Source organism: Lissotriton helveticus, chromosome 11, assembly GCF_964261635.1.
Source record: "Lissotriton helveticus chromosome 11, aLisHel1.1, whole genome shotgun sequence".
Taxonomy (NCBI): Eukaryota; Metazoa; Chordata; class Amphibia; order Caudata; family Salamandridae; genus Lissotriton; species Lissotriton helveticus.
The window spans coordinates 106,156,644-106,179,061 of record NC_136072.1 but is presented as its reverse complement, the minus strand read 5'-3'; the positions used below and the strand labels follow the sequence as shown (position 1 = coordinate 106,179,061).

General features: G+C 43.0%; 1 protein-coding gene across 1 annotated transcript in view; it reads right to left on the bottom strand.

The window, feature by feature from the left end:
* Positions 1-20,176, bottom strand: part of LOC144790740 (uncharacterized) — a 36,930-nt gene extending 16,754 nt beyond the window's left edge. The window contains exons 1-2 of the mRNA XM_078665450.1: positions 20,160-20,176; positions 9,919-10,003 (exon numbers count right to left, since the gene is read on the bottom strand). Of these exons, the coding sequence (XP_078521576.1) occupies positions 9,919-10,003; positions 20,160-20,176 (102 nt within the window). The remainder of the gene's footprint in view (positions 1-9,918; positions 10,004-20,159) is intronic.
* Positions 20,177-22,418: the final 2,242 nt, after the last annotated feature.

Sequence of the window (22,418 nt, the reverse complement as noted above, 5' to 3'; positions counted from 1 at the left end):
GCATTGGGCATTATGCTTGTGTGTGTCCCTGGGACATATGGCATGAGAGCAGCCTCTTACCCTACACATTGCACCCTATGTGCCTCCCCCTTGCAACTCCCACCATTTGGTTGTGTACTGCTTGGAGTCATGGCCACCCACCCCATGCTGCTGGGCACTGTTGTTAGTCTACCCATGTAAGTTGTGTTTTTTGTACACTCACCAGACTCAATGGCTCCTTCTATTCCATGTACTCCCACCGCTGGCAGTAGGACCATGACCTTCTCCTCCCAGGGCTGGTATACAGGAGGTCTGCGGGGACCACCGCCTCCAGTGTGGTGTGCATTGGCGTAATCCTGTGCCATCTTCTTCTTCACCATCCTCCGCAGATCGTACCACCTGGCCTGGCATTCTTCCCTGGTGCGCCTGATGGGTGCAACAGCATTGACCCGGTCTACAATCCTCTCCCACAGGCGTGTTCTTTCTGCCATGCTGGTCTGTCTGACCAATGCGCCAAACAGCTGTGGGTCGACTCTGATGACTTCATCAGTAAGTATCTCCATCTCCGGGTTGGTGAATTTTGGATTCTTGGGTGTGCTCATGGTGTGAGGTGTATGTGATTGAGGGTGTGATGGTGTGTATGGATTAGGGTGTGTGTTTGTGATAGTGAAGGAGGTGGTGTTGGTGTAGATGTGATAGGGTGTATGTGTGAAGGTATGTGGCTGGAATTGTTGGTGTGCTCTCTGTTTCCTCGCAAGCATGGGTATGTTGCAAAGGATGATGGGTTGTATGTGTGGTCCCTTTTATTGGTCAAATCGTGGGTGTGGCTTAATTTGAATTTTTTGTGTGGGTGTTATATGGGGTGGGTGTTGGCTTTGTCCTCTGTTTGGCTGCTTGGCTGTGACCAGGACATTGATTGTCAAAGGTGTGTACACAGGAGACATGTTCAGTGTGGTAGTGCGACTTGTTAGCAAGGTCCTTGTGGTCGTTTTGGTGTTGGCGTTATGTGTGCTTGCAGTACTTGTGCGTGCGAGTGAGTAGTACGGGCCGTTGGCGGGTGGGGGTGTTCGCGTAGGCTTGTTGGGGGGGGTGCCTGTCGTACTTGTGCGTGCGAGTGAGTAGTACGGGCCGTTGGCGGGTGGGGGTGTTCGCGTAGGCTTGTTGGGGGGGTGTGCGTGTCGTACTTGTGCGTGCGAGTGAGTAGTACGGGCCGTTGGCGGGTGGGGGTGTTCGCGTAGGCTTGGCCGAGGGGTGTGCGTGTCGTACTTGTGCGTGCGAGTGAGTAGTACGGGCCGTTGGCGGGTGGGGGTGTTCGCGTAGGCTTGTTGGGGGGGTGTGCGTGTCGTACTTGTGCGTGCGAGTGAGTAGTACGGGCCGTTGGCGGGTGGGGGTGTTCGCGTAGGCTTGTTGGGGGGGGGGTGCGTGTCGTACTTGTGCGTGCGAGTGAGTAGTACGGGCCGTTGGCGGGTGGGGGTGTTCGCGTAGGCTTGTTGGGGGGGTGTGCGTGTCGTACTTGTGCGTGCGAGTGAGTAGTACGGGCCGTTGGCGGGTGGGGGTGTTCGCGTAGGCTTGGCCGAGGGGTGTGCGTGTCGTACTTGTGCGTGCGAGTGAGTAGTACGGGCCGTTGGCGGGTGGGGGTGTTCGCGTAGGCTTGTTGGGGGGGTGTGCGTGTCGTACTTGTGCGTGCGAGTGAGTAGTACGGGCCGTTGGCGGGTGGGGGTGTTCGCGTAGGCTTGGCCGAGGGGTGTGCGTGTCGTACTTGTGCGTGCGAGTGAGTAGTGTGGGCCGTTGGCGGGTGGGGGTGTTCGCGTAGGCTTGTTGGGGGGGTGTGCGTGTCGTACTTGTGCGTGCGAGTGAGTAGTACGGGCCGTTGGCGGGTGGGGGTGTTCGCGTAGGCTTGGCCGAGGGGTGTGCGTGTCGTACTTGTGCGTGCGAGTGAGTAGTACGGGCCGTTGGCGGGTGGGGGTGTTCGCGTAGGCTTGGCCGAGGGGTGTGCGTGTCGTACTTGTGCGTGCGAGTGAGTAGTACGGGCCGTTGGCGGGTGGGGGTGTTCGCGTAGGCTTGTTGGGGGGGGGTGCGTGTCGTACTTGTGCGTGCGAGTGAGTAGTACGGGCCCTTGGCGGGTGGGGGTGTTCGCGTAGGCTTGTTGGGGGGGTGTGCGTGTCGTACTTGTGCGTGCGAGTGAGTAGTACGGGCCGTTGGCGGGTGGGGGTGTTCGCGTAGGCTTGGCCGAGGGGTGTGCGTGTCGTACTTGTGCGTGCGAGTGAGTAGTACGGGCCGTTGGCGGGTGGGGGTGTTCGCGTAGGCTTGTTGGGGGGGGTGCGTGTGGTACTTGTGCGTGCGAGTGAGTAGTACGGGCCCTTGGCGGGTGGGGGTGTTCGCGTAGGCTTGTTGGGGGGGTGTGCGTGTCGTACTTGTGCGTGCGAGTGAGTAGTACGGGCCGTTGGCGGGTGGGGGTGTTCGCGTAGGCTTGGCCGAGGGGTGTGCGTGTCGTACTTGTGCGTGCGAGTGAGTAGTACGGGCCGTTGGCGGGTGGGGGTGTTCGCGTAGGCTTGGCCGAGGGGTGTGCGTGTCGTACTTGTGCGTGCGAGTGAGTAGTACGGGCCCTTGGCGGGTGGGGGTGTTCGCGTAGGCTTGTTGGGGGGGTGTGCGTGTCGTACTTGTGCGTGCGAGTGAGTAGTACGGGCCGTTGGCGGGTGGGGGTGTTCGCGTAGGCTTGGCCGAGGGGTGTGCGTGTCGTACTTGTGCGTGCGAGTGAGTAGTACGGGCCGTTGGCGGGTGGGGGTGTTCGCGTAGGCTTGTTGGGGGGGGGTGCGTGTCGTACTTGTGCGTGCGAGTGAGTAGTACGGGCCGTTGGCGGGTGGGGGTGTTCGCGTAGGCTTGGCCGAGGGGTGTGCGTGTCGTACTTGTGCGTGCGAGTGAGTAGTACGGGCCGTTGGCGGGTGGGGGTGTTCGCGTAGGCTTGGCCGAGGGGTGTGCGTGTCGTACTTGTGCGTGCGAGTGAGTAGTACGGGCCGTTGGCGGGTGGGGGTGTTCGCGTAGGCTTGGCCGAGGGGTGTGCGTGTCGTACTTGTGCGTGCGAGTGAGTAGTACGGGCCGTTGGCGGGTGGGGGTGTTCGCGTAGGCTTGTTGGGGGGGTGTGCGTGTCGTACTTGTGCGTGCGAGTGAGTAGTACGGGCCGTTGGCGGGTGGGGGTGTTCGCGTAGGCTTGGCCGAGGGGTGTGCGTGTCGTACTTGTGCGTGCGAGTGAGTAGTACGGGCCGTTGGCGGGTGGGGGTGTTCGCGTAGGCTTGTTGGGGGGGGTGCGTGTCGTACTTGTGCGTGCGAGTGAGTAGTACGGGCCGTTGGCGGGTGGGGGTGTTCGCGTAGGCTTGGCCGAGGGGTGTGCGTGTAGTATGTATTGGTGGAGCTTGCAGTGAGGCGAATGTCCCATACGACTGAATGTTGAAGCGTGAATACTTAGGCCCGTACGTATCTCGCTCAGGCATGTCGTTCCGAATCGGAATAGTGAGTTTGTACGGACTGATTACGATTCGTACGGTGGTCTGCCCGAGGCTTATTCGTACGGGTATACGAATGTCAATCGTACGGATCTTAGAAAATCGTACGGAAATCAACGGTAACGGATCGGAATTCGCTGGTCGGACGGTAGTTTCCCAATCGTACGGAATCGGCTACGAATACGAATCGTAAGCCGGTTTTTTTTACCGGATCGGAATCGAGCCCTAAGTATTTGGTAGATATGGCGTTGGACTGCAAAGTCTCAGGTTTCAGTGCAAGAAAACATCAAGGCTGTATTTACCGTTCATCTCACTCCAAGTTACCCGTCTTGCTTTCACAAAGAATCTACAATCATACCTCTACCAAAAATGATTTGTTGGCTATTGGAACTTGGTGTTTCATCCTATTTCAACCTTTTTTCTTTTCTCTTCGCTTATGCTGTTTGCCCTGCTTCTCTTACACCCCTTCTTCTTTACATTTAGTCTTATTTTACCCTAGTAATTGTGTAATCTCCTAATGCCTGGTGAGAATGACAGTCTATAATAAATAAATGAAAGGTATGGAAATGCCTATTGCGTTCCGATGTGCATCACCATCAAAATCAAAGGCTGTGTCAAACAAAATACTAAGAGAAAAAGCACTTTTGGTACTCACAAAGCTTGGTTCTGCACTCATAAAATGATTAACTGAGACCAAGATGTTTGTGAGTAAATGTAAACACAGTGGAGAGGAGAGTGGACTTTCCCAGGCTGGAATACCATGCCAGTTGGAACACACACACAAACATAAACATTTGAGGGTATTCACAAACTGCTCTCTGACTCCTTGCAGCCTTTAAAAAAAGTCAGACATTTACTCCTAACGAGGACAATAGCAAAACCATTTCAAGAGCCAAAGGTAGAAAGGTACGCCAACAAAATTAGGGGGAGTTTGGGGAAGAGGTTTCGCTATTGATCCTAAAGCAGACACAGAATTCCCAACCGTACACATAAAACCTGCGACTAATTTAGGGTTCCAGGCATAATCTGAAAAACGTTTGAGTAGTCAAAAATGTGTACACCTGCACCTATGTTAGGTTGAAAACTCCAATTGTATTACCACTAGTATCTTTGAGAATCAGGCCCCCATTGAAGGATTCTCCATGACCAGCTGGCAAACGATGATGTCTACTGTTGCTGGTTTCCTCATATATTTGAAATAGTCAAGTCAAGTAAAACTTTATTCGGCCAGTTTTTACCATACAACCACATTTACACACACCAAGAGTAAAAGGATAAAAACTATTCAATACATAATAAAATATTTGAAATAGATTTTCAACTTCTTGAGGTTCACAATGATTCCCAGCAGTAATTTTGAAATCTACAACAGCCAAAGAATTTCAGGAGCATTTCAACTTTCACAATGTTTTTTTCTACATTTTCATACTTAAAATATGTTTACTTATTGAGAAAACTCTTGCTATACACCCCTGAATAAAATTTCCTATTTTTCTCAGGAAAGATGTTATGTAGACTGATGAAGGAAAGGCCATCATGCGTTTAGATATAACACAATAAAAGTTTATGGTAAACAAGGACAGATGAGAAGAAAGCCGTCTGCTTAGATTACTCGATCTCAGCAACTGCCACAAAATGTTGAGGTTGGGTCAATTCAACAGAACAGAACTACATTCTATATTTCACAAATAAACAATGACATGTACTAATAAAGCACTCACCACATCACCCCGCCCCCTTGATTAGAAAAACCAACACATTTAATAAACAATATAATCATCAAATTTCACAGGCAATCTTACAGAATGTTTGCAAGAACCTTGAGATTGTGTAGTGGTTGTTTTAGTATTCTGTACAATATTACACACCTTGTGTGTCTTGTTTAAATCTGAAGAACCGAAACTTGAACTGTAAGACACATTTGAGCTGGCTTCAGAAATTACCTCAGAAGTTGAAGCAGGCAAAGACTCAAATTAAAGTCATTTCAAGTCAGAAGAGTTAGAATGAAGGAAAAAAGCATCTGTGTTCCACTCTGAGAGTCAAGAATATTGCTACCAGTTTGTGGAGGATTGTGCATTGGCCGAGTATGCGCCTCGGAAATATCTTTGTCAGCAAACAAAAATCAGAACTATTAGAGTATTTGCCCCTGACATTTTGTTTTTGATTAGAAATAATTTGTGCTTGAAAATCACTCACTTGCACCACATTTCTCTTGCTCTGCCAACTTTTCCCTGCAAGTAAAACAGATGTTTTTGCTTTCTTTTAAAACTTTAATAGGTTAAAAAAATGTAACTACTACCTACATAACTTTCTTTAAAGATGTAATGATGGCTAGCTCACCTGAATTCATCAAAGTATAGCTTACTTTCTTGCTGTTATTAAATTGAGTTTTGTGTGTCATTTTTTTTAAACCTTTTGTTTTACACTTGCCTCATAATTTATTTTAACAGTTACATCACAACATTTTTACATCCATTCTGGTCAAAAATTTGTTTTTGGCATCCTTTCTCTTAATATTGTGAACAGAGATTCCCCAGTAGTATTTTAACTCCACACCTTCAGAGCTAAATACTCATTCACAGATAAACCATAAGCAAAAGCTGTTTGGACACCCTCCTTCACAAAATGATTCTCTCTTTTTACAAGAGCATTGGTAGACGGGCTATATAAAGCCACTTGTAAATGTTTGATATCAAAACTGTGGACAAACTTCCACACATGTTCGGACACAAAGTGAGTACCATTGCCTCTGACAGACAATTTAAATGCCCCTTCAATAGAAAAAATGGAAGATACATTTTTTTTTTAAATGACTATGGTATCTGTGCTTGCAACATCCGCAAAATGATCTAAATCCATTTTGAATAACAGTCTATTAAAACTATAGTGTATTTCAGATTTGATTCCAAATCATTAAATGAGCACGTAAAGTCCATGGCGTATTTCTCCCAAGGTGCATCTGGAAATTCTGTGGGTGTAATATAGTTTCTGTAGTTTTCCAGCGTTTGTCACACTATAAACACTCTGAACATGTATTCACCCAATTAGTAACATGAGAATCAAGAGAAGGCCACCAATAAAACTGTTTTTGTTTTTACAGGTGAAAGTAATCTCTAGATGTCTTTCATGTGCTATCTTGCTAAGCAAACACACGAAGGTAACTAGAGGTCCACATTGGTCGTGTCTCAAAATTATAGCATGGACAACGCTACATTCAGGAGCAACATGTAACATGAGCATTATACCTTAAATGAGCGAACAGAGACCTCTCTTTTGTCCAACCTGTCCAAATGTAGTGCATTACATCCCTTAAGATATAATCTTTTTGTATGGTTCTTTCCAAACCAGTTTCAGATATAAAACCAAGGCGTTCCTGCACAGCATCTATAATAATAAAATAATAATACATTGTTTATAAAGCGCCTGGCTTCACCGACTGGTGTCTCCCCACGCTACAGAAACAGCTACATGCAGAGTAATGCCACAACCATAAATTCGGAATCTTCTTGATACGCAATACTGTAATCAATTGGAAAAGGCCTTCTAAAGGCAGTAAGCTCCAACGTTTTTCCCAACAGGTAAGTATCTGATGGCAAAATTATACTTTTGCAACTTTGACAACAACCTGACAAATCTTGAAGATGCTTTGACATCAACTAAAACAAAACCAATGTTTTATGGTCTGTGTAAATTTCAAATTTAGTGCGACAAATGAATTTTTTGAACTTTTCGACAGTTGAGGAGAAGGCCAACACTTCCCTTTCAATGGTACTATAATTTACTTAGCGTGACTTAGACCTCTAGAAGCAAATGCAACAGTAAATTCATGACCATCCACTATCTGGCTAAAAACAGCACCAACACCAATCCCACTTGATCAACTAAGATCATGCGTTTGTTACCTGCCACAAAAGCACTTAACACCTTAGGAGCTCGTAAACATACCTCCCCAGTGCTGCGCTGTCCATTATCCAGTGCTGAACTGGACGTCCAACGGTCGCACGCAGCACTGGGGAGGTAGTGCCCGTGACGACCGTTGGCCGACGGCAGCACTTAAAGGGTTAATGCAGGAGCATTAACAATCATGTGCCTAGTATTGTCAGGTACATCCTGAGCTTCCTTTGACCAAGTAAATCTGACCCTTTTTTAATAGTGATCTTAAAGGCTGTACAATATAAGCATAACAATGCACAAAGTATGAATAATACTAATTTAAACATGAAAATCTCCTCAATGTGTGCTTATCTGGAGGTACGTGAGCATCCACAATAACTTTAATAAGACTCAATTTAGGTTTTATTAGAGCACTAAACACCGTCTGTCCCAGATAGTTGGCCTCCTACACAAAAAGAAATGCATTTGTCTTCTCTTATTGTCATCCCTCCTTGTTTTAGAATACTGAACCCTTTTTCCAGGATGAAGTTATGTTCTTCCAGTCGTTTGTCATATGTTAAAATGTAATTCTGGAAAGCCTGTACACCAGGCACATTCAAGCAAAGACAGTCCATAGGTGTCTGAAAGACACTGTGGAAGCTAAACCAAATGGCAACCAAAAATATTTGAATGCACCAAATGGTGTTATGAAAGTAGTTAGATCCTGCACATTTGCAGATAGTGATATCTGGTTATCAGCAGATCTTATATCAAAAAAAGAGAAACACTAAATTTGGGTAATAAATCCTGGATTTTCAGCTGTGGATGACAATCCACTAGAATGTTATAATTTAATGTGTGAAGATCAGCTTACAGGCCAATCTTCCATTGTTCTTCTGTGTGTGCACGACTGGGTAAATCTATTTGGGCGAGTCAATAGGATCAATATTTCCTTCCAAACATAGCCTGACCAATAGCATTTTCAAATCTTTCCTTACACTCAATGGTACTGGTCTCACTATGTGAACACAAGTGAAGCCTGTTGCTTTAACCTAATACAATGTTCAAAACCTGAAACCTTACCCACGTGTTCACTAAACACTCCTAGAAATTTAGTTAACAAATGCTTAACGCTATTTTTATCAGCACTAAAATAACAATGAATGTTGGAGAACCAGTAAATTCCCCAAGTCAATGGGATTCTCTGTTCCTGGTTTAAGTAAAATACACATCTTGGCTAAATTCTGCCACTATGTCCCATCCTTTGATAGCTAAAAACACTTTAGTTCTAATATCTCTTCTTAAACAAATTAAATTATCCCAGAAAAAACCTTAAAGATTAATCTCAGAATCTTTAAAAGCATTATTTCAGGATCACATAATTTAAACTTTGCATACCAGTGAAGATAAAATGTTTTTTCAGAGATCACAGTATTCGGTTATCCGGAGTCTGCCATAGCCCCAAAATGTACATCACCTATAAGTATTTGACGCAAAAGAACTTTGAACTTGTGCTCTGTGGGACAAATATCAGCATGTAAATTTAACAGAACATTGTTGAACTCCTCGTGTTCCCTTCCACACTCCTACCTTTCAATGGCACTTCGCCAGTTCTACAAACTGAATGAAAATGCCCAATTTTCACACAAATACAGATTTTTTTCCCCTGAGCTGGACAATCAGGATTATTACCTAAATGTGTCTTTGAGTCATATGTGTAGCACAAGTTTTTACCTTTCTTATCATGATAACTCCTATATCTATTTTTAATCCCTTCGCCGCTGGGGTAATTCCCCCGCTGTGCTGCGGGGAGAGGGGGGCGCGCAGAGCGCCCCGGTGCTCGTGACGAGCTCAGCTCGTCACGCAGCACGGTGGCGCTGTGCTCACGGCTACACCCGTTTCCTCAGAACGTTCAGCTTGGCGGGGGAATTATCCCCGCGTGCGAGCATTTTGCGGCCATTATGACGAGCTCAGCTCGTCATGAGCACAGCGCAACCGTGCCTGAAGACGAGCTGAGCTTGTCATGAGGACGCATGAGGTTAACATTTGAAGCATGCCCATCAGATTTATCCTTGACAAATGCTAAAGCCATGTTCCCTGAACCAGACTGATCTTGATTTTAAGACAATGCTCTAGCTGAAATGAGAAAACAATCTATACTGCGTGCTACAGCTATGACTTCTAACAAAGTGGGATTTTTGCCGCCAAGTAAAAGTTCCTGAATCTCTTTGTAATAACAAACACAAATTGACCACACATACATGTGTCAATATTTTTCTTGAGAATACATTAATGCGGTTATATAGTCTTCCACAGTTTCCTCACTACTTTGCTTTCTTTTAAGGAAATTGTGACAGTTAAGTAGCACACTCTGCTCTTCTGAATGCTGTTTTTGTAGTGGAGCTATTGCTTCAGAATAAACTAATGTTTCATATTAGCCTGGGTTTGCATTTTCCTCTGCTAAGATATCAACCACCCGATGACCAGCATGTCCGAGATAACTTGAAGGATGTATGTAAAAGAATCGATGGCAACTAAATATTTTTCAGAAACTCTGATCCATTACCTCCACTTTATTGGAGGTTTGCCCGGTGTACTTAAAAAGGGCAGTGGAAGCATAACTGTTTTCAAATTTACTACGGTGAAGCAATCTGAAATGTCAGGAGAATAAATAAAATTGAAAATAAATGTTGCTTTCCGAAATGTAAAGTTTCAAGGAAACTAAACATAAAAAAGATGATAAGAACCTTCCAACATAAAATGAAATGTCAAGTGCTATGATTTTCAGTCCAAACAGGGAAGTCTCTTTCTAAATTGTGGTGTGAATATGCCCACCAGTCAAATTCAACCAGAAACTCAGCCCAAAATATAGTCACCTATGCTGATGTCTCGTGCATGCATTCACTAAGAATTATTGATTGAGTGCAAACTGGACTGGAGAAGCACACAGTAAGAAAGGCATGTCAAACAGAGCAAGAGCTCATGGGGAGTTGTCATCCACTGAGCTAATAATAAACAATACCTTGGGCTGAAAATCCTTGTGCAGATGAGGCAGGCAGAAGGCTGACACTTCTTCAAGATAGGAATCTTGTGCAGTGTAGGTGCGCTGCAGGATGACAACAGGTTATGATATTTCTAAGGATTTCAGAAAAGTCAGCCTAGCATCCAAAAATGGAAACCTGTAGCTGGAATGCATGGAGACAACTTCACCTCATCACTGCTCAGTGAAGGCTAACAACTCCGGCAAGATTGCGGGAAGAATCAGAGATGACTAGAGTAGCATAAGTCTGTGGGTCCCGGCAAAGTTTGATCCTCATCACCAATTATGTTATGTGGATCGATGAAGGGCCGAAATCACAGGGTGGCAGGGAAAACAAGCTGAAAAACACAGTAAATAGTGGATTTCCAAGTCGTTGTCTGAGGCTTTGAACTGCCGACGTCCATTAAGGGGTGTTAAAACACCCCAGGATATCGGCACCAGCCTTAGCAAGCTTTTTTTTTTTTTTTTGGGAGTAGGAGAATGGGGGCAGGGTGGGGGTAAAAGAGCTTCTTAGGTACTTCTTGGCAGGTGGGATTTTTCTTCAAGTAGGCAGGCATGCTGCAGGTTTATCAGAGGTCCACGTGACACATTCCAGGCTCTTCCCCAACCGCACAGATGCTTCAATTGTATGATTGACATATGACCAATTTGGAAACAAGCCTTTCAGAGGTACATCTTCAGAGTTACATCTGACATGGAACTGGCTTAGCCTCAGCTCTACTGCTCATTACAAACAACCAGACATGTGACAGACTTTGTACCTCTCTTACCTGGCTGGCATAGGTAAAGCTAACATGTAATAAACTGTTACTCAGTCCCATTTGCCTCACACCTTCACAAAGGTACATCTGAAATGTAAATCCTTCCTCTCCATTACTAATAAAAATTCAGACGTGTTTCTAGTGTATTTGCTACTAACATATTGACTAACATGAGCTAATGCTGCTGCAGCCCTACTGGTCTTTCACAACTGTGAATGCCATGCGACTGTCATTTTTAAAGCCCTACTAGCCTGTCTATTATACTCTTTGAATGTGACTAACTCTTCTGTAGCTCAGAGTCATGCCTTGTTGAAAACTGGAGTTCACTAACCACTATGTCCTTTAAAGATGTGTGTCTGGCATGTGCACCAGCCCTACCAACTTGTTAGAGTGACTCCAGATGTGTGGCTTCCACTGAGGCCAGTCTACCACCCATCACAATTTGGCTCCAGAGATCTCTTCTGATCCTTGGGTACCTTTAAAAAGGGAATACTCACATACTCAAAAAACTGAGAGTGTGCAAGAACATTCCAGGACATCTCTGCCCTGGAACATTGACTCCCACCGCAGGAGGAGATATGGGGGCAGATGTATCAAGCCTTTTGCGACTCGCAAAGGCCGAAATTCGCAGAATTTCAGCCTTTGCGAATAGCAAAAGGCCTTTTTGCATGTTTTGGCATGCATCAAAAATTCGCAAAATAAGTAATAGCAAAAATTTGCGATTCCTTATTTTGCCATAGCATTTAAGGAATCGCAATTTTGCGATTCCTTAAATGCTATGTATGTAGCCTTTTTGAAATGCGATTTTTGTTTAAGAATTCGCAAATTACCACCAACTTGTAGTTGATGGTAATTTGCGAAGTCTTTAAAAAAATGCACAATTTGGCATTTTTGATGGTGGCATGTGATGCACACACATGCCGAAAGGGCATGTATGTGCGCCATATGTACACACATGTTCAGGGGTGCAGCAGGGTGTCTTTCAGACACCCCTGCACCCTTGAAATAATTCTCAAATTGCGATTAGCAAATTGCGAATTCGCAATTTGAGAATTACTTCACAATCATTCCTATGGGCCTCCTGGCCCATAGGAATGCATGGGAAATTATTCCTTATTTGCGAATTCGCAAAATGCGATTTCGCAAATAAGGAAGATTAAGGAATCGCAAAAAAATAACGATTTTTTTCATACATTCCATTTTGCTATTTCTAAATAGTGATTCCTTAAAAATCGCTATTTAGGAATTGCAACATGGAATCTTGATACATCTGCCCCTTATTATTTATCGAGCAATATTATATCATGCTGTGGCAATAGTACGTGTAAGGAACCACACTCAATAAATATGAAAAGTAGTGTGCACTCATAGAGGGGATATGTGTGCATGCGCAGACAACTCTAATCAGGTATCACCCACTCTTCACTTTACAGCCCCTTTCTCTCTCACTTTTACACCTCAGCACTTTTGTGAGAGGCTATTTTCATCGTCAAAGCACCCTAGGTGCAGCTCTACTCTGCTCAGTGCACTCACTTGTACAATATGTCTCACATTTCTCAAGGGTGGTATTATTCTCAATCCTGCTGTGCGAAAGAAGCAAGCCTTGCCATGCTGTTATGAGCTAAATGTGCCTTCTGCACACAAACCAACACCCACTCTCTGCACACCTTTAAATAGAACGGGTATGGGTATGTCAACCAGGTACTCTCAAAGGAAGATCACCAGTGTGGCCAACAGGTACTCTCAACCGAAGATCACCAGTGTGTCAAACAGGTACTCTCGACAGAAGATCACCGGTGTCAACCCGGTACTCTTGACAGAAGATCACCAGTGTGTCAGAAAAGGTACTTTCAGTGGAAATCACCGGTGTGTCAAACAGGTACTCTCAACGGAAGATCACCACAGTGTCAAACAGGTACTCTCAACAGAAGCTCACCACTGTGTCCAAAAGGTACTCTCAATGGAAGATCACCAATGTGTCAAACAGGTGCTCTCAACCGATGATCACCAATGTGTCAAACATGTACTCTCAACAGAAGCTCACCAGTGTGTCCAAAAGGTACTCTCAATGGAAGATCACCAGTGTGCATAACAGGCACTCTCAACGGAAGATCACCAGTATGTTAAATAGGTACTCCGGTATATGAAGTGCGTGCACTTCTATATTCTATTTCAACTACAGGCAGAAGCAGTCTTTTGCAGTTTTATATTGCACAAACTTGGGCCAGGTCAAGGGCACTGGAGCTTTTTACACATGCACCAGATTACATTACACAAGGTTAGATTCATTTATGTTTTTAAAGCACTGGAGCTTAGGAAATTTACACCAGAATCCCAGGAAGTTGAGACCAGGCTAGGAATTGAACCTGGTTCCCCAGTTTCAAAGTCGGCAGCTCTGGACGTCAGGCCACATCTCATTTCATACAAAAAATCAATTCTTATTCATACATATCTCAAGACGCTTGACTTACGCTTAACACAGCAGGCTTTATGGCAGAAAAACTATGCAGCAAGACATTTTTCACGCCTTTAGCTCAGTCGTTCGCACATGTGGATGCAGACCATAGTGAGAAATATTTTGCATAATTTGTGATGTGGGAGAGGACACAGAAAAGGCAAACTAAATACTCTAGTAAAACATTCTATGAAACACCAGATATTCTAGGAATGTGCCCACTAGTTTGGTGCCATTGTTCTTATAAACAAAGCACCATCAGAGATGCAGTTGTCATGGCAAGTGCAACAGACATTAAATGGCATGTCATAAAAATAATTTCATCCTGGCCATTAAATTGTGTTTGAGGGTGCATACAGGGTAATAATTACACTAACTGCACCCTTTGCTTCAGTGTCACAAGATTCTATTTATAAGAAATAAAATAAATCCTACTAGTCCACCAAAGGTGAGAGGTCAAAGGAGAGAGGGGAACAATAATCCCATTTGCCCTCCCCCCTAACATCCCTGCCCTGGCCCCTGGGGAGGGGGGTTGTTAGGGCGAGAGAGACTACGTCAGGAAGATGCAGCACTTATCAAATGCAGGCAGCAAGCTTCTGTTCAATGCTGAGGCCCAGTCATGTGGAGTTACTGACCACACAGCCTGCCATAGGACAAAGAAATACACAGTCTGCCTTCCAAAATCAACTTGAAGTTACTATTTATAGCCAGCACAAAGAAGTAATGCGCCCTTCGCCTATCACAAACTGCAAGCTTGAATTAGAATCTTTGCCTAGAATTGTTTACCATCCATTTCTGTTATTTATCTTCATAGACAGGACATGGAAATGTCCCTGCAAGGTAGCTTGCAAGCATTAGTTGGCAAACACGTAAATACGTAGTTATAGTTAGGTTAGCATTTCCATAGGAAAAGCATTATTTGTGTTGCTAATAACTTTGGCACCATTGGACGAATCTCCACAAAACTTTCCAAAAAAGTACTCTCTTTTGCATAGTTTGTGCATTAAAGGTTTCAGGATGATCTGTCAAGCAGGAGCCAAGACAAAAGGGGGCCCCAAAATGCAAAATCTTCATGCATTTTCCATAGATTTCTCTAAGAGGGGCTACAGCATAAACTGCCGAATGTAATTATATAAAAATGGCAGGAAACAAGGTCTTGAGCCACAGATTGTGCATTTTTGTGATTTGGTGTTAATCCATTTAGTATTTTTTTAGAAAGTAAGGGTAAAAAATATTTGTATATCTGGACGGTTGGGTCTGTGAGAGTCTCATGAGCCTGTCACGGAAGTGTCAATGCAAAAATAAAGCATTCTGATTGGCCCATTATTTCCCTTAGGCATATTCGCTCGAGCGGTAGTAAGAGTGACTTGGGAGCAAGTGCTCTGATTGGCTGCCAGCAACATCAGAAACATTTTGCTGGCAGCCATTACAGGACTGGAGGACATATTTTGCGGTCCTGAAGTTTGGAAAAAAAAAAAGATATAAAGGGGCCGGGTAGGGATTTGCTGCAAATCGTTAAAAAAATGGTTGCATATTGTTTATATATATAAACTATATTTCGGCTATCAAGCCATAAAAGGTATACAATCACATAAATGTCACATCCGTTAATAAATTTAAAGAAAAATCCTCCAATTATCAAATATAAAAAAAGAAAAAATTGATATATTTAAAAAAGATGGTAAGTGTAAAAGCATCTCAAGTTAATACTATAAAAGCTCCTGTAAAGTTAACATCAGTTAAAACATTCATATTATTACATCAAATAAATGTGTTTTTACACCACAAGGTCATTAATGTCATCACAACTAGTTGGGGGGTTGGCAAATAATATTAACAAACAGGGTAAAATAATATACTAGGTAAAAAACAACTCTTAATGGGTAACTGGCACCACTAGCTTAGACAATATCAGAGCTTTGCGTAGGTTAGTCCTTATTCCTTTGGTTCCATGCACAATAGAGAAACCTTGAGACCGCAAAAACTATTTGTTCTCCTGAATCACTTTTCAAAATCCTTGCAGCATCCCAGTAGTGTCTCACCCCCATAAGTCTACAGATAGCATGCTATGTTATATAGAGGGCAAAAGAACATAAAAATGTGCTTTCGTCTGAACAATGTTTAGACAGCTTGGGCAATATCTAGAGTTGGAGGGAATGTTAAGTCACTTTGAGGGATGAACTCTCAACAGAAGCAGACCACATCTGTTTTAGACATGAAGACATTTCGTCTGGTAGGGGAGGATTCTATCCATATTGGGTTCCAACCTTGGTATACATTTGTGGATCAGGAAAAAAGCCAGATATGCTCGCCTCCTGGTGTTCACTCCAGGTTTGTTGCATCTATTCCATCCATTATTTTTGTTTCGCTTTTTGGGCATCTACTTTGGATATCGTGCAGGTGACGTCCATAGCTCACCCATTCCTATTTTAACCGTAAGCTGCCTTATTGTGTTTAACCAAGGGTAACGTACATCTTTATCAAGAGCTATCATTTCCTTTATTGAGTCTCTATAAGTTACTAGCTCTTGAGTGGCCCAGAGTCCGATCCAGTACAAGGGTTTAACAGGGTAACTGTGAGTATTGGGTTTATTGCAAGATCTCAACTCAGGGGTAAGATAGGTGAGCTTAAAGGCAAATTAAAAAGGTTCCTGATAAACGTATTCTCAACATTGGTGAGGATTTCTGTTCACCTTCTGCAATCGTCATTGCTGTGCCTGCCATTGAACACTTGATGCGGTTTAAGAAAATATATGCATGACGCAGCATGCATGCAAATGTGTTCTTTTTCCTAATTAAGGATTACATAGCACACAATGAGGCATATTTACAAAGAAATAACGCAGCGCAATGTGTCATTTAAAAAAAACACAGGGATGCACCGTATTCACAGGAATATGGTGCACCCCTGTATTTTTCCTTCCATTGCCACTAAAAATGCTGCCTAGCGCCAACGCAGACACCCTTGCGCCATGGTGCAAAGGTGCTTGCACTCCAGGGATGATTGTTTATGTGCAGTACAGGACACCTTCCTGCACATAAACAATCATTAAAGGTGATTTGCTCCTTCTATGTGTGCTGCATTCTGCAGCACACATAGAAAGAGCAAAAAAACTAGGAGAAATAAAAGTATTTCTCCTTGTTGCACCAATCTAATACCTGCTATTCAGTGTTGTTAGTTTTCTGTGCTGCCTCAGATTTACAGATCCTTGAAAATCTGCGGCAGCGTCAAAAAGCAATGGGTGCTGCAGTGGAACGCCCACAGCAACACCCATTGCATGCTCCTTTCACGCTAAGTGATGCATGAATAGGGGCCATATTCACAAGGCCATGAAAAGACATGCAGAGTGGCTTTGTGTGGCCTTGTAAAAAAAAAAGTGAAGCTCTAGTGGCACCAGGGACTTGTAAATATGCTGCAATGTGTCCACAGCATGGTTTTCGGTGCCTTTCGCTTACTATTCGGGACAGGCTTCTGTCTAAACAAACTTCTACTGCGCATTTCCGGTGCGCACTACCTTGGCATGCGTAGACAGGAAGGAAGGAAGCACACATGAGCAGACTTAAACCTAGCACAAGGCAAGTACAATTTCTGGTCAGGTTCACGGCAAAAGCACTGCCTTGACCTGATCTAAATGCAGCTCAGGAGGACAATAAAAAGACATTCAGGGGGGGTCAGCTGCGCTTATTGTTCTTGATTTGAGCGCAGCTTTTGACACAGTTTCCCACTCTATCCTGCAACACAGGCTGAAAGCGGTAGACATCACTGGAAGGGCGTTAAATTGGCTGACCTCATTCCTTGACAATAGAAGTTTCCAGGTCAGGGAAGAACCTTGTCTGTCGAAGGTTCGTCAGCTTAAAAGTGGGGTGCCTAAGGGCTCGTCCCAGAGCCCCACTCTTTTTATTGTGTTTGTGCGTCCTCTAGCAGACATTATCTGTTCATCAGGTGTTACTATGGTGTCATATGCGGAAAATACCCAGATCGTCTTTTCCTTGTAACCCAAAATCAATCTAACATCAGAGAAACTGTCCATCCACCCGGAACAACTGAACAAGGGGATGGCAACCAGCTGTCTTAAACTAGATGGCGACAAAACGGAGGTCATAAAAGTTGGAAACAACCCATCTCTCGGACGTTAATGAAAAAAGAACAGAGCCGTAATAAAATGTTTAGTAGGGTCAACTGTGCAATTGGTATGTAAAGCATTAAAGTTTTTGAGTTTAGCTGCAAACGCACTAGAAAAGAGAGACAGAGAACTTGAACTGGCAAAGCAAGTAATTTGAAAAAGTCCAGACAATTAGCCCGAAGCCAGCATAACAATTAGATATCTCATAGCTAGACTCACTATTACAAGACCGAAGGAACCAACTGCACTGTGTGTTTTTCTTTTAACAAGAAAAGAAAAAAAAAGGTTTTTATCACAAATTTTAAATGAGAATTTATTAACTAATTTGTACTTTGCTCATGAATTTTATGTGTAATGTGTTTATGTGCTTTAGTGGTTAAGCCGCTCTTTTTATGATTTAAACCAAATCAAATAAAGTAATTTTTACTTACTTACCCATCTCTCTGGAATCATCTACTCTGGCCCTTGTGCCTAGGCGACCTCCCTTCCCCCAAATCAGAAGTGAAGCGTTTGGGAGTTATTTTGAGCAGATGGCTCCCTGTGAAAACCCAAAGACAGTGGCACAAGGCCTCATACTCTCTTGCTTTGATTATGGCAACTCTCTTTACCTAGGCTGTTCTGCCTATGTCATCAGGAAGCTGCAAGTTATTCAAAATGCTGCAGCTCGAGTATTGCTGGGCTTCCTAAAAATTCAATCCGCACGCTCAGCCCCGGCTGCCTTCATTGGCTACCGGTGAGCAAAAGAATAGAATACAAAGCCCTATGCATTACACATAAGGTAAAACAGGATCACGGTCCACACATTCTCAGTCACCTTATTACTCCGTATAACAATGCAAGAGAGCTAAGATCGAACAATCAGTCTCTCCTGGCTATTCCCATAATCAAAAGAGCAAGAAGTGGAAGGCTATTATTCGCCTATTGAGTGTCGAAGCCCTGGAACTCCCTTCCTATCCAGCTCAGAACCAACGACAACCTGCTTAGCTTCAGGAAGCACCTTTTCGCATAATTCAGTGCACCTACCCACACAATTCCTTTTAGCACTAAGAAGCCGGTCTCTGCAAAGACATTTGCTGTACAAGAAATTGTAACATAGGATAGCAACACGTTATGTTGCCTGATCCCAACATATCCCACAGCGGCTGAAGCAGTTTAATCCATTCAATAAATAAAGATTGTGCTCCTGCAACTTCTGTTCTCAGTGTCTTGGGCAATACACACAGTTAGTGCTTAATTTGGAGAAAAAAAAAGAAATAAGTGCCAGGGCTCGCGTTATGAGGTCACTGCTTCTCGCACCACCCGTTGTCATGCCAGCACTGCCAATGACAATATCAACACAACTGCTAGCCAGCACATTCCCACAAGTGTAACAATTCTGACTATCCCAGGCGCCAAACACTATAAGGATGGCTAAGGCAGTAGGTATTAGTCCTTTCAATGTACATTGAATTAGTAAACTTCTGCTGTTGTGCTCTTTCCTAAATTAGACAGACAGCGCCACCATGTGGCAGACTGTCATAAGTGCTGGTGTTGACAACGAGGTGCTGATGCCGAGCACCAGAAACTACCGGTTCAAATTAAGCACTGCCCACAGTGCCCGAGAAAGATTCAACATTCCAGAGTCTCACTGAATTTGAGAGACTCTTACTTAATGTTTCAGTGCAGGGATTTTTATTGAAGAAACCGGCGGACTGGCCTAAAGCCAGAGAGGATGGAGGGCTGAAGCAAATGGGGCCAGTGGAGGTGAAATACACAGATGGGGGTGCCAAAAGGAGTGGCTGCCAAGTAGTGGAGAAGTTTAGGACACAGAGGCTGCCGTAACCAAGGTCACTCATAAAACATTGGAGGCTCTAAAACTGGCTGTGTTTAAGGAAGTTTATTTTACTTAATCACACTTAAAATATACTGATTAAAATGCTCTGCTATTTCATAAATGCACTAGGGATATGTATACAGCATAAAGAACCAATTGAGTTATTCTTCATGAGCTGTGATCTGAGGGTTAAATACATTTGTCAGTAGCAGGAACACTGACCCTCTGAGCTGCCTCCATGTGATAAAAACCATGAATCTGAAGATTATGCACGCACACACACGTACATATCGCTCAGTATTAGGCACTGTAGCCCCTTGTGCTACCTTCCTGTGACAGGGACTTGTTGCGCGAGGGTCACACATACATCTGGGTAGTAAGCCCTATAAAAAAACCTTAGTTATGTTACTGTCAATAAACCTGTTACCAGAAGGTTAGATGCAGAACTCACCAGTAGGCACAAGGACCCACTGAGCTCCCTTAGTGGGTAAAATTACATTGGTCCGCAATGTACATCCGAAACCATAATGCAGTTGTGGCTGCTGGAAATTTTTACTTGCGGGGCAGCAGGGGAAGAAGGGTACTGGGGTTAATAAGAAAAATAAATAGACTTACCTTATGCTGCCAGCCATCTCGCGCCTCTGTGCTCCTCTGCTCTCCTGCTGCTCCCAGCAGTCCCTGGGACAGACTCCCCATCCAATCCAGATGCTGCTCTCATGCTATGAGAGCAATGCCTGGATTGGCCTGAGTGGCCTGGTTTGACGCTCGCTCAGGCAGAGAGTCTGTGCAGTTTCTTCTACAGATGGGTTGGAGAAACCTAAGCGTTCATGTCTGTTTGGCTAGACGGACAAACAGACATGGTCACTTACAGTGCACACCACTCCTCCTCCTTGCCATGGCGCGGCCCCGCCCCACCCTAAACACGCATGGCTCGACCAGTCACTTAATAAAATATAATGAAAATAAAATTGTTTTATTATCATTATATTTTTAGATTGCTGGCTTTGAGCAGTGGGCGATGCTCCGTCACCCTTACTGAGAAGCTGCAGCTGCATAACGCAGCCGCATTTGGAAGGTAGAATAATTAAAGTAATACTTTTTATGTTAATTAATAATTTACACTACAATAAATATACCAAAATAAAAAACATTACATTGCTAAGGGAATAAAATCAGTATTCACACTCCAACAAGTGCAAAAGTAGAGAATTTGTTGGATAGCGGGTGGATACAAATTACTATTGCCACTCCAGTGAGTGGAACAGTAGGGAAAGTGTTGGATAGTGGGAGGGTATAATTACTATTCCCACTCCAGTGAGTGCAACAGTAGGGAAAGCATTGGATAGCGTAGGGGTAAAAATTACTATTCCCACTCCAGTGAGTGCAACAGTAGGGAAAGTGTTGGATAGCGGGTGGGTAAAAATTACTATTCCCACTCCAGTGAGTGCAACAGTAGGGAAAGTGTTGGATAGCGGGTAGGTAAAAATTACTATTCCCACTCCAGGGTGTGCAACAGTAGGGAACGCGTTGGATATTGTAGGGGTAAAATTTACTATTCCCACTCCAGAGAGTGCAACAGTAGAGAAAGTGTTGGATAGCCTAGAGGTATAATTTAGTAGACCCAGTCCTTCAATTTAATTAAAATTAATGAAAAAAAAAATTATTATTTAGATTTAATTTACTTCCCACTATTTTCCACTATAAACGTCACCTCCAATAAACTAAAACATTAATAAATTAACATAATTAATTAACATTTAATTAATTAGCTAATCACAATTAACAAAAATATAAAAACAATGATAAGTAAATTAATAAACACAATTAACAGTATAAATTTACTTTCATTAAATAATATATAAATATTAATAAAAATGTTTTTTCAAATATTTTAATAAACATCATACTCCCCTATAAACACTCAATACACTCCTCAAAAATTAACATAATTAACACATGATTACATTAATTATTAATAATCAATATTTAATTACGTCATAATTAATAACAATTTGCATATTTATCAATTAATTGAAACTTTTATGAATAAAACTTTTTAAATATCTAATAATAAATTAGTTACCGTACTTAGCAATATTAATTATTAACCATAAAATTATTAATTAATACATTCTTCTCAGAGTTTTATATAGCGCGAACTAGACCCGAACTGAATCGGGTATCAGAGCACTTTACATAGCACCAGTTACGTTACATGAGGACACACATTCATTTTAGGCACGGGGAGATTAACTGATTTGCCCAGAATCACAGGATGTTTTTGGCGTTGTTACCGAGACTCGAACCCAGATCCCCAGGTCCGAGGTCGAGCGCCCTAGCCGTTAAATTAAATTACTTCCCACCCTATTCCCCTATAAACCCACAACCCGCTTCGGAACTTATATACGCAAAAATTAATTACCAATATTAATTATTAACCATAAAATTATTAATTAATACATTATATATTTTTTTAATTTTAAATAAATTACTTCCCACCCTATTCCCCTATAAACCCACAACCCGCTATGGAATTAATATACGCAAAAATTAATTAACATATAATTCATTATCTTAAAAAAATTGTAACATACTTTAAAAAAATATTATATACTTTTAACACATATACTAACATATAATATAATTTTTTAAAAATTCGATATAATGACATTTTATATTATGACATTCTATATTTGATATTACTTACCTATATGTCGATATTATTTCCAACTATATTGTGTCCATTCTATATTCTGTCCTCTCCATATTTTTCATTCGATATTATGTCCTCTCGATATTTTGTATTCTATATTTTGAGTGTTTAACGTGGAGAAGATCTAGTCTAATGGCTAAAGTGACCCGCTATGGAATCGC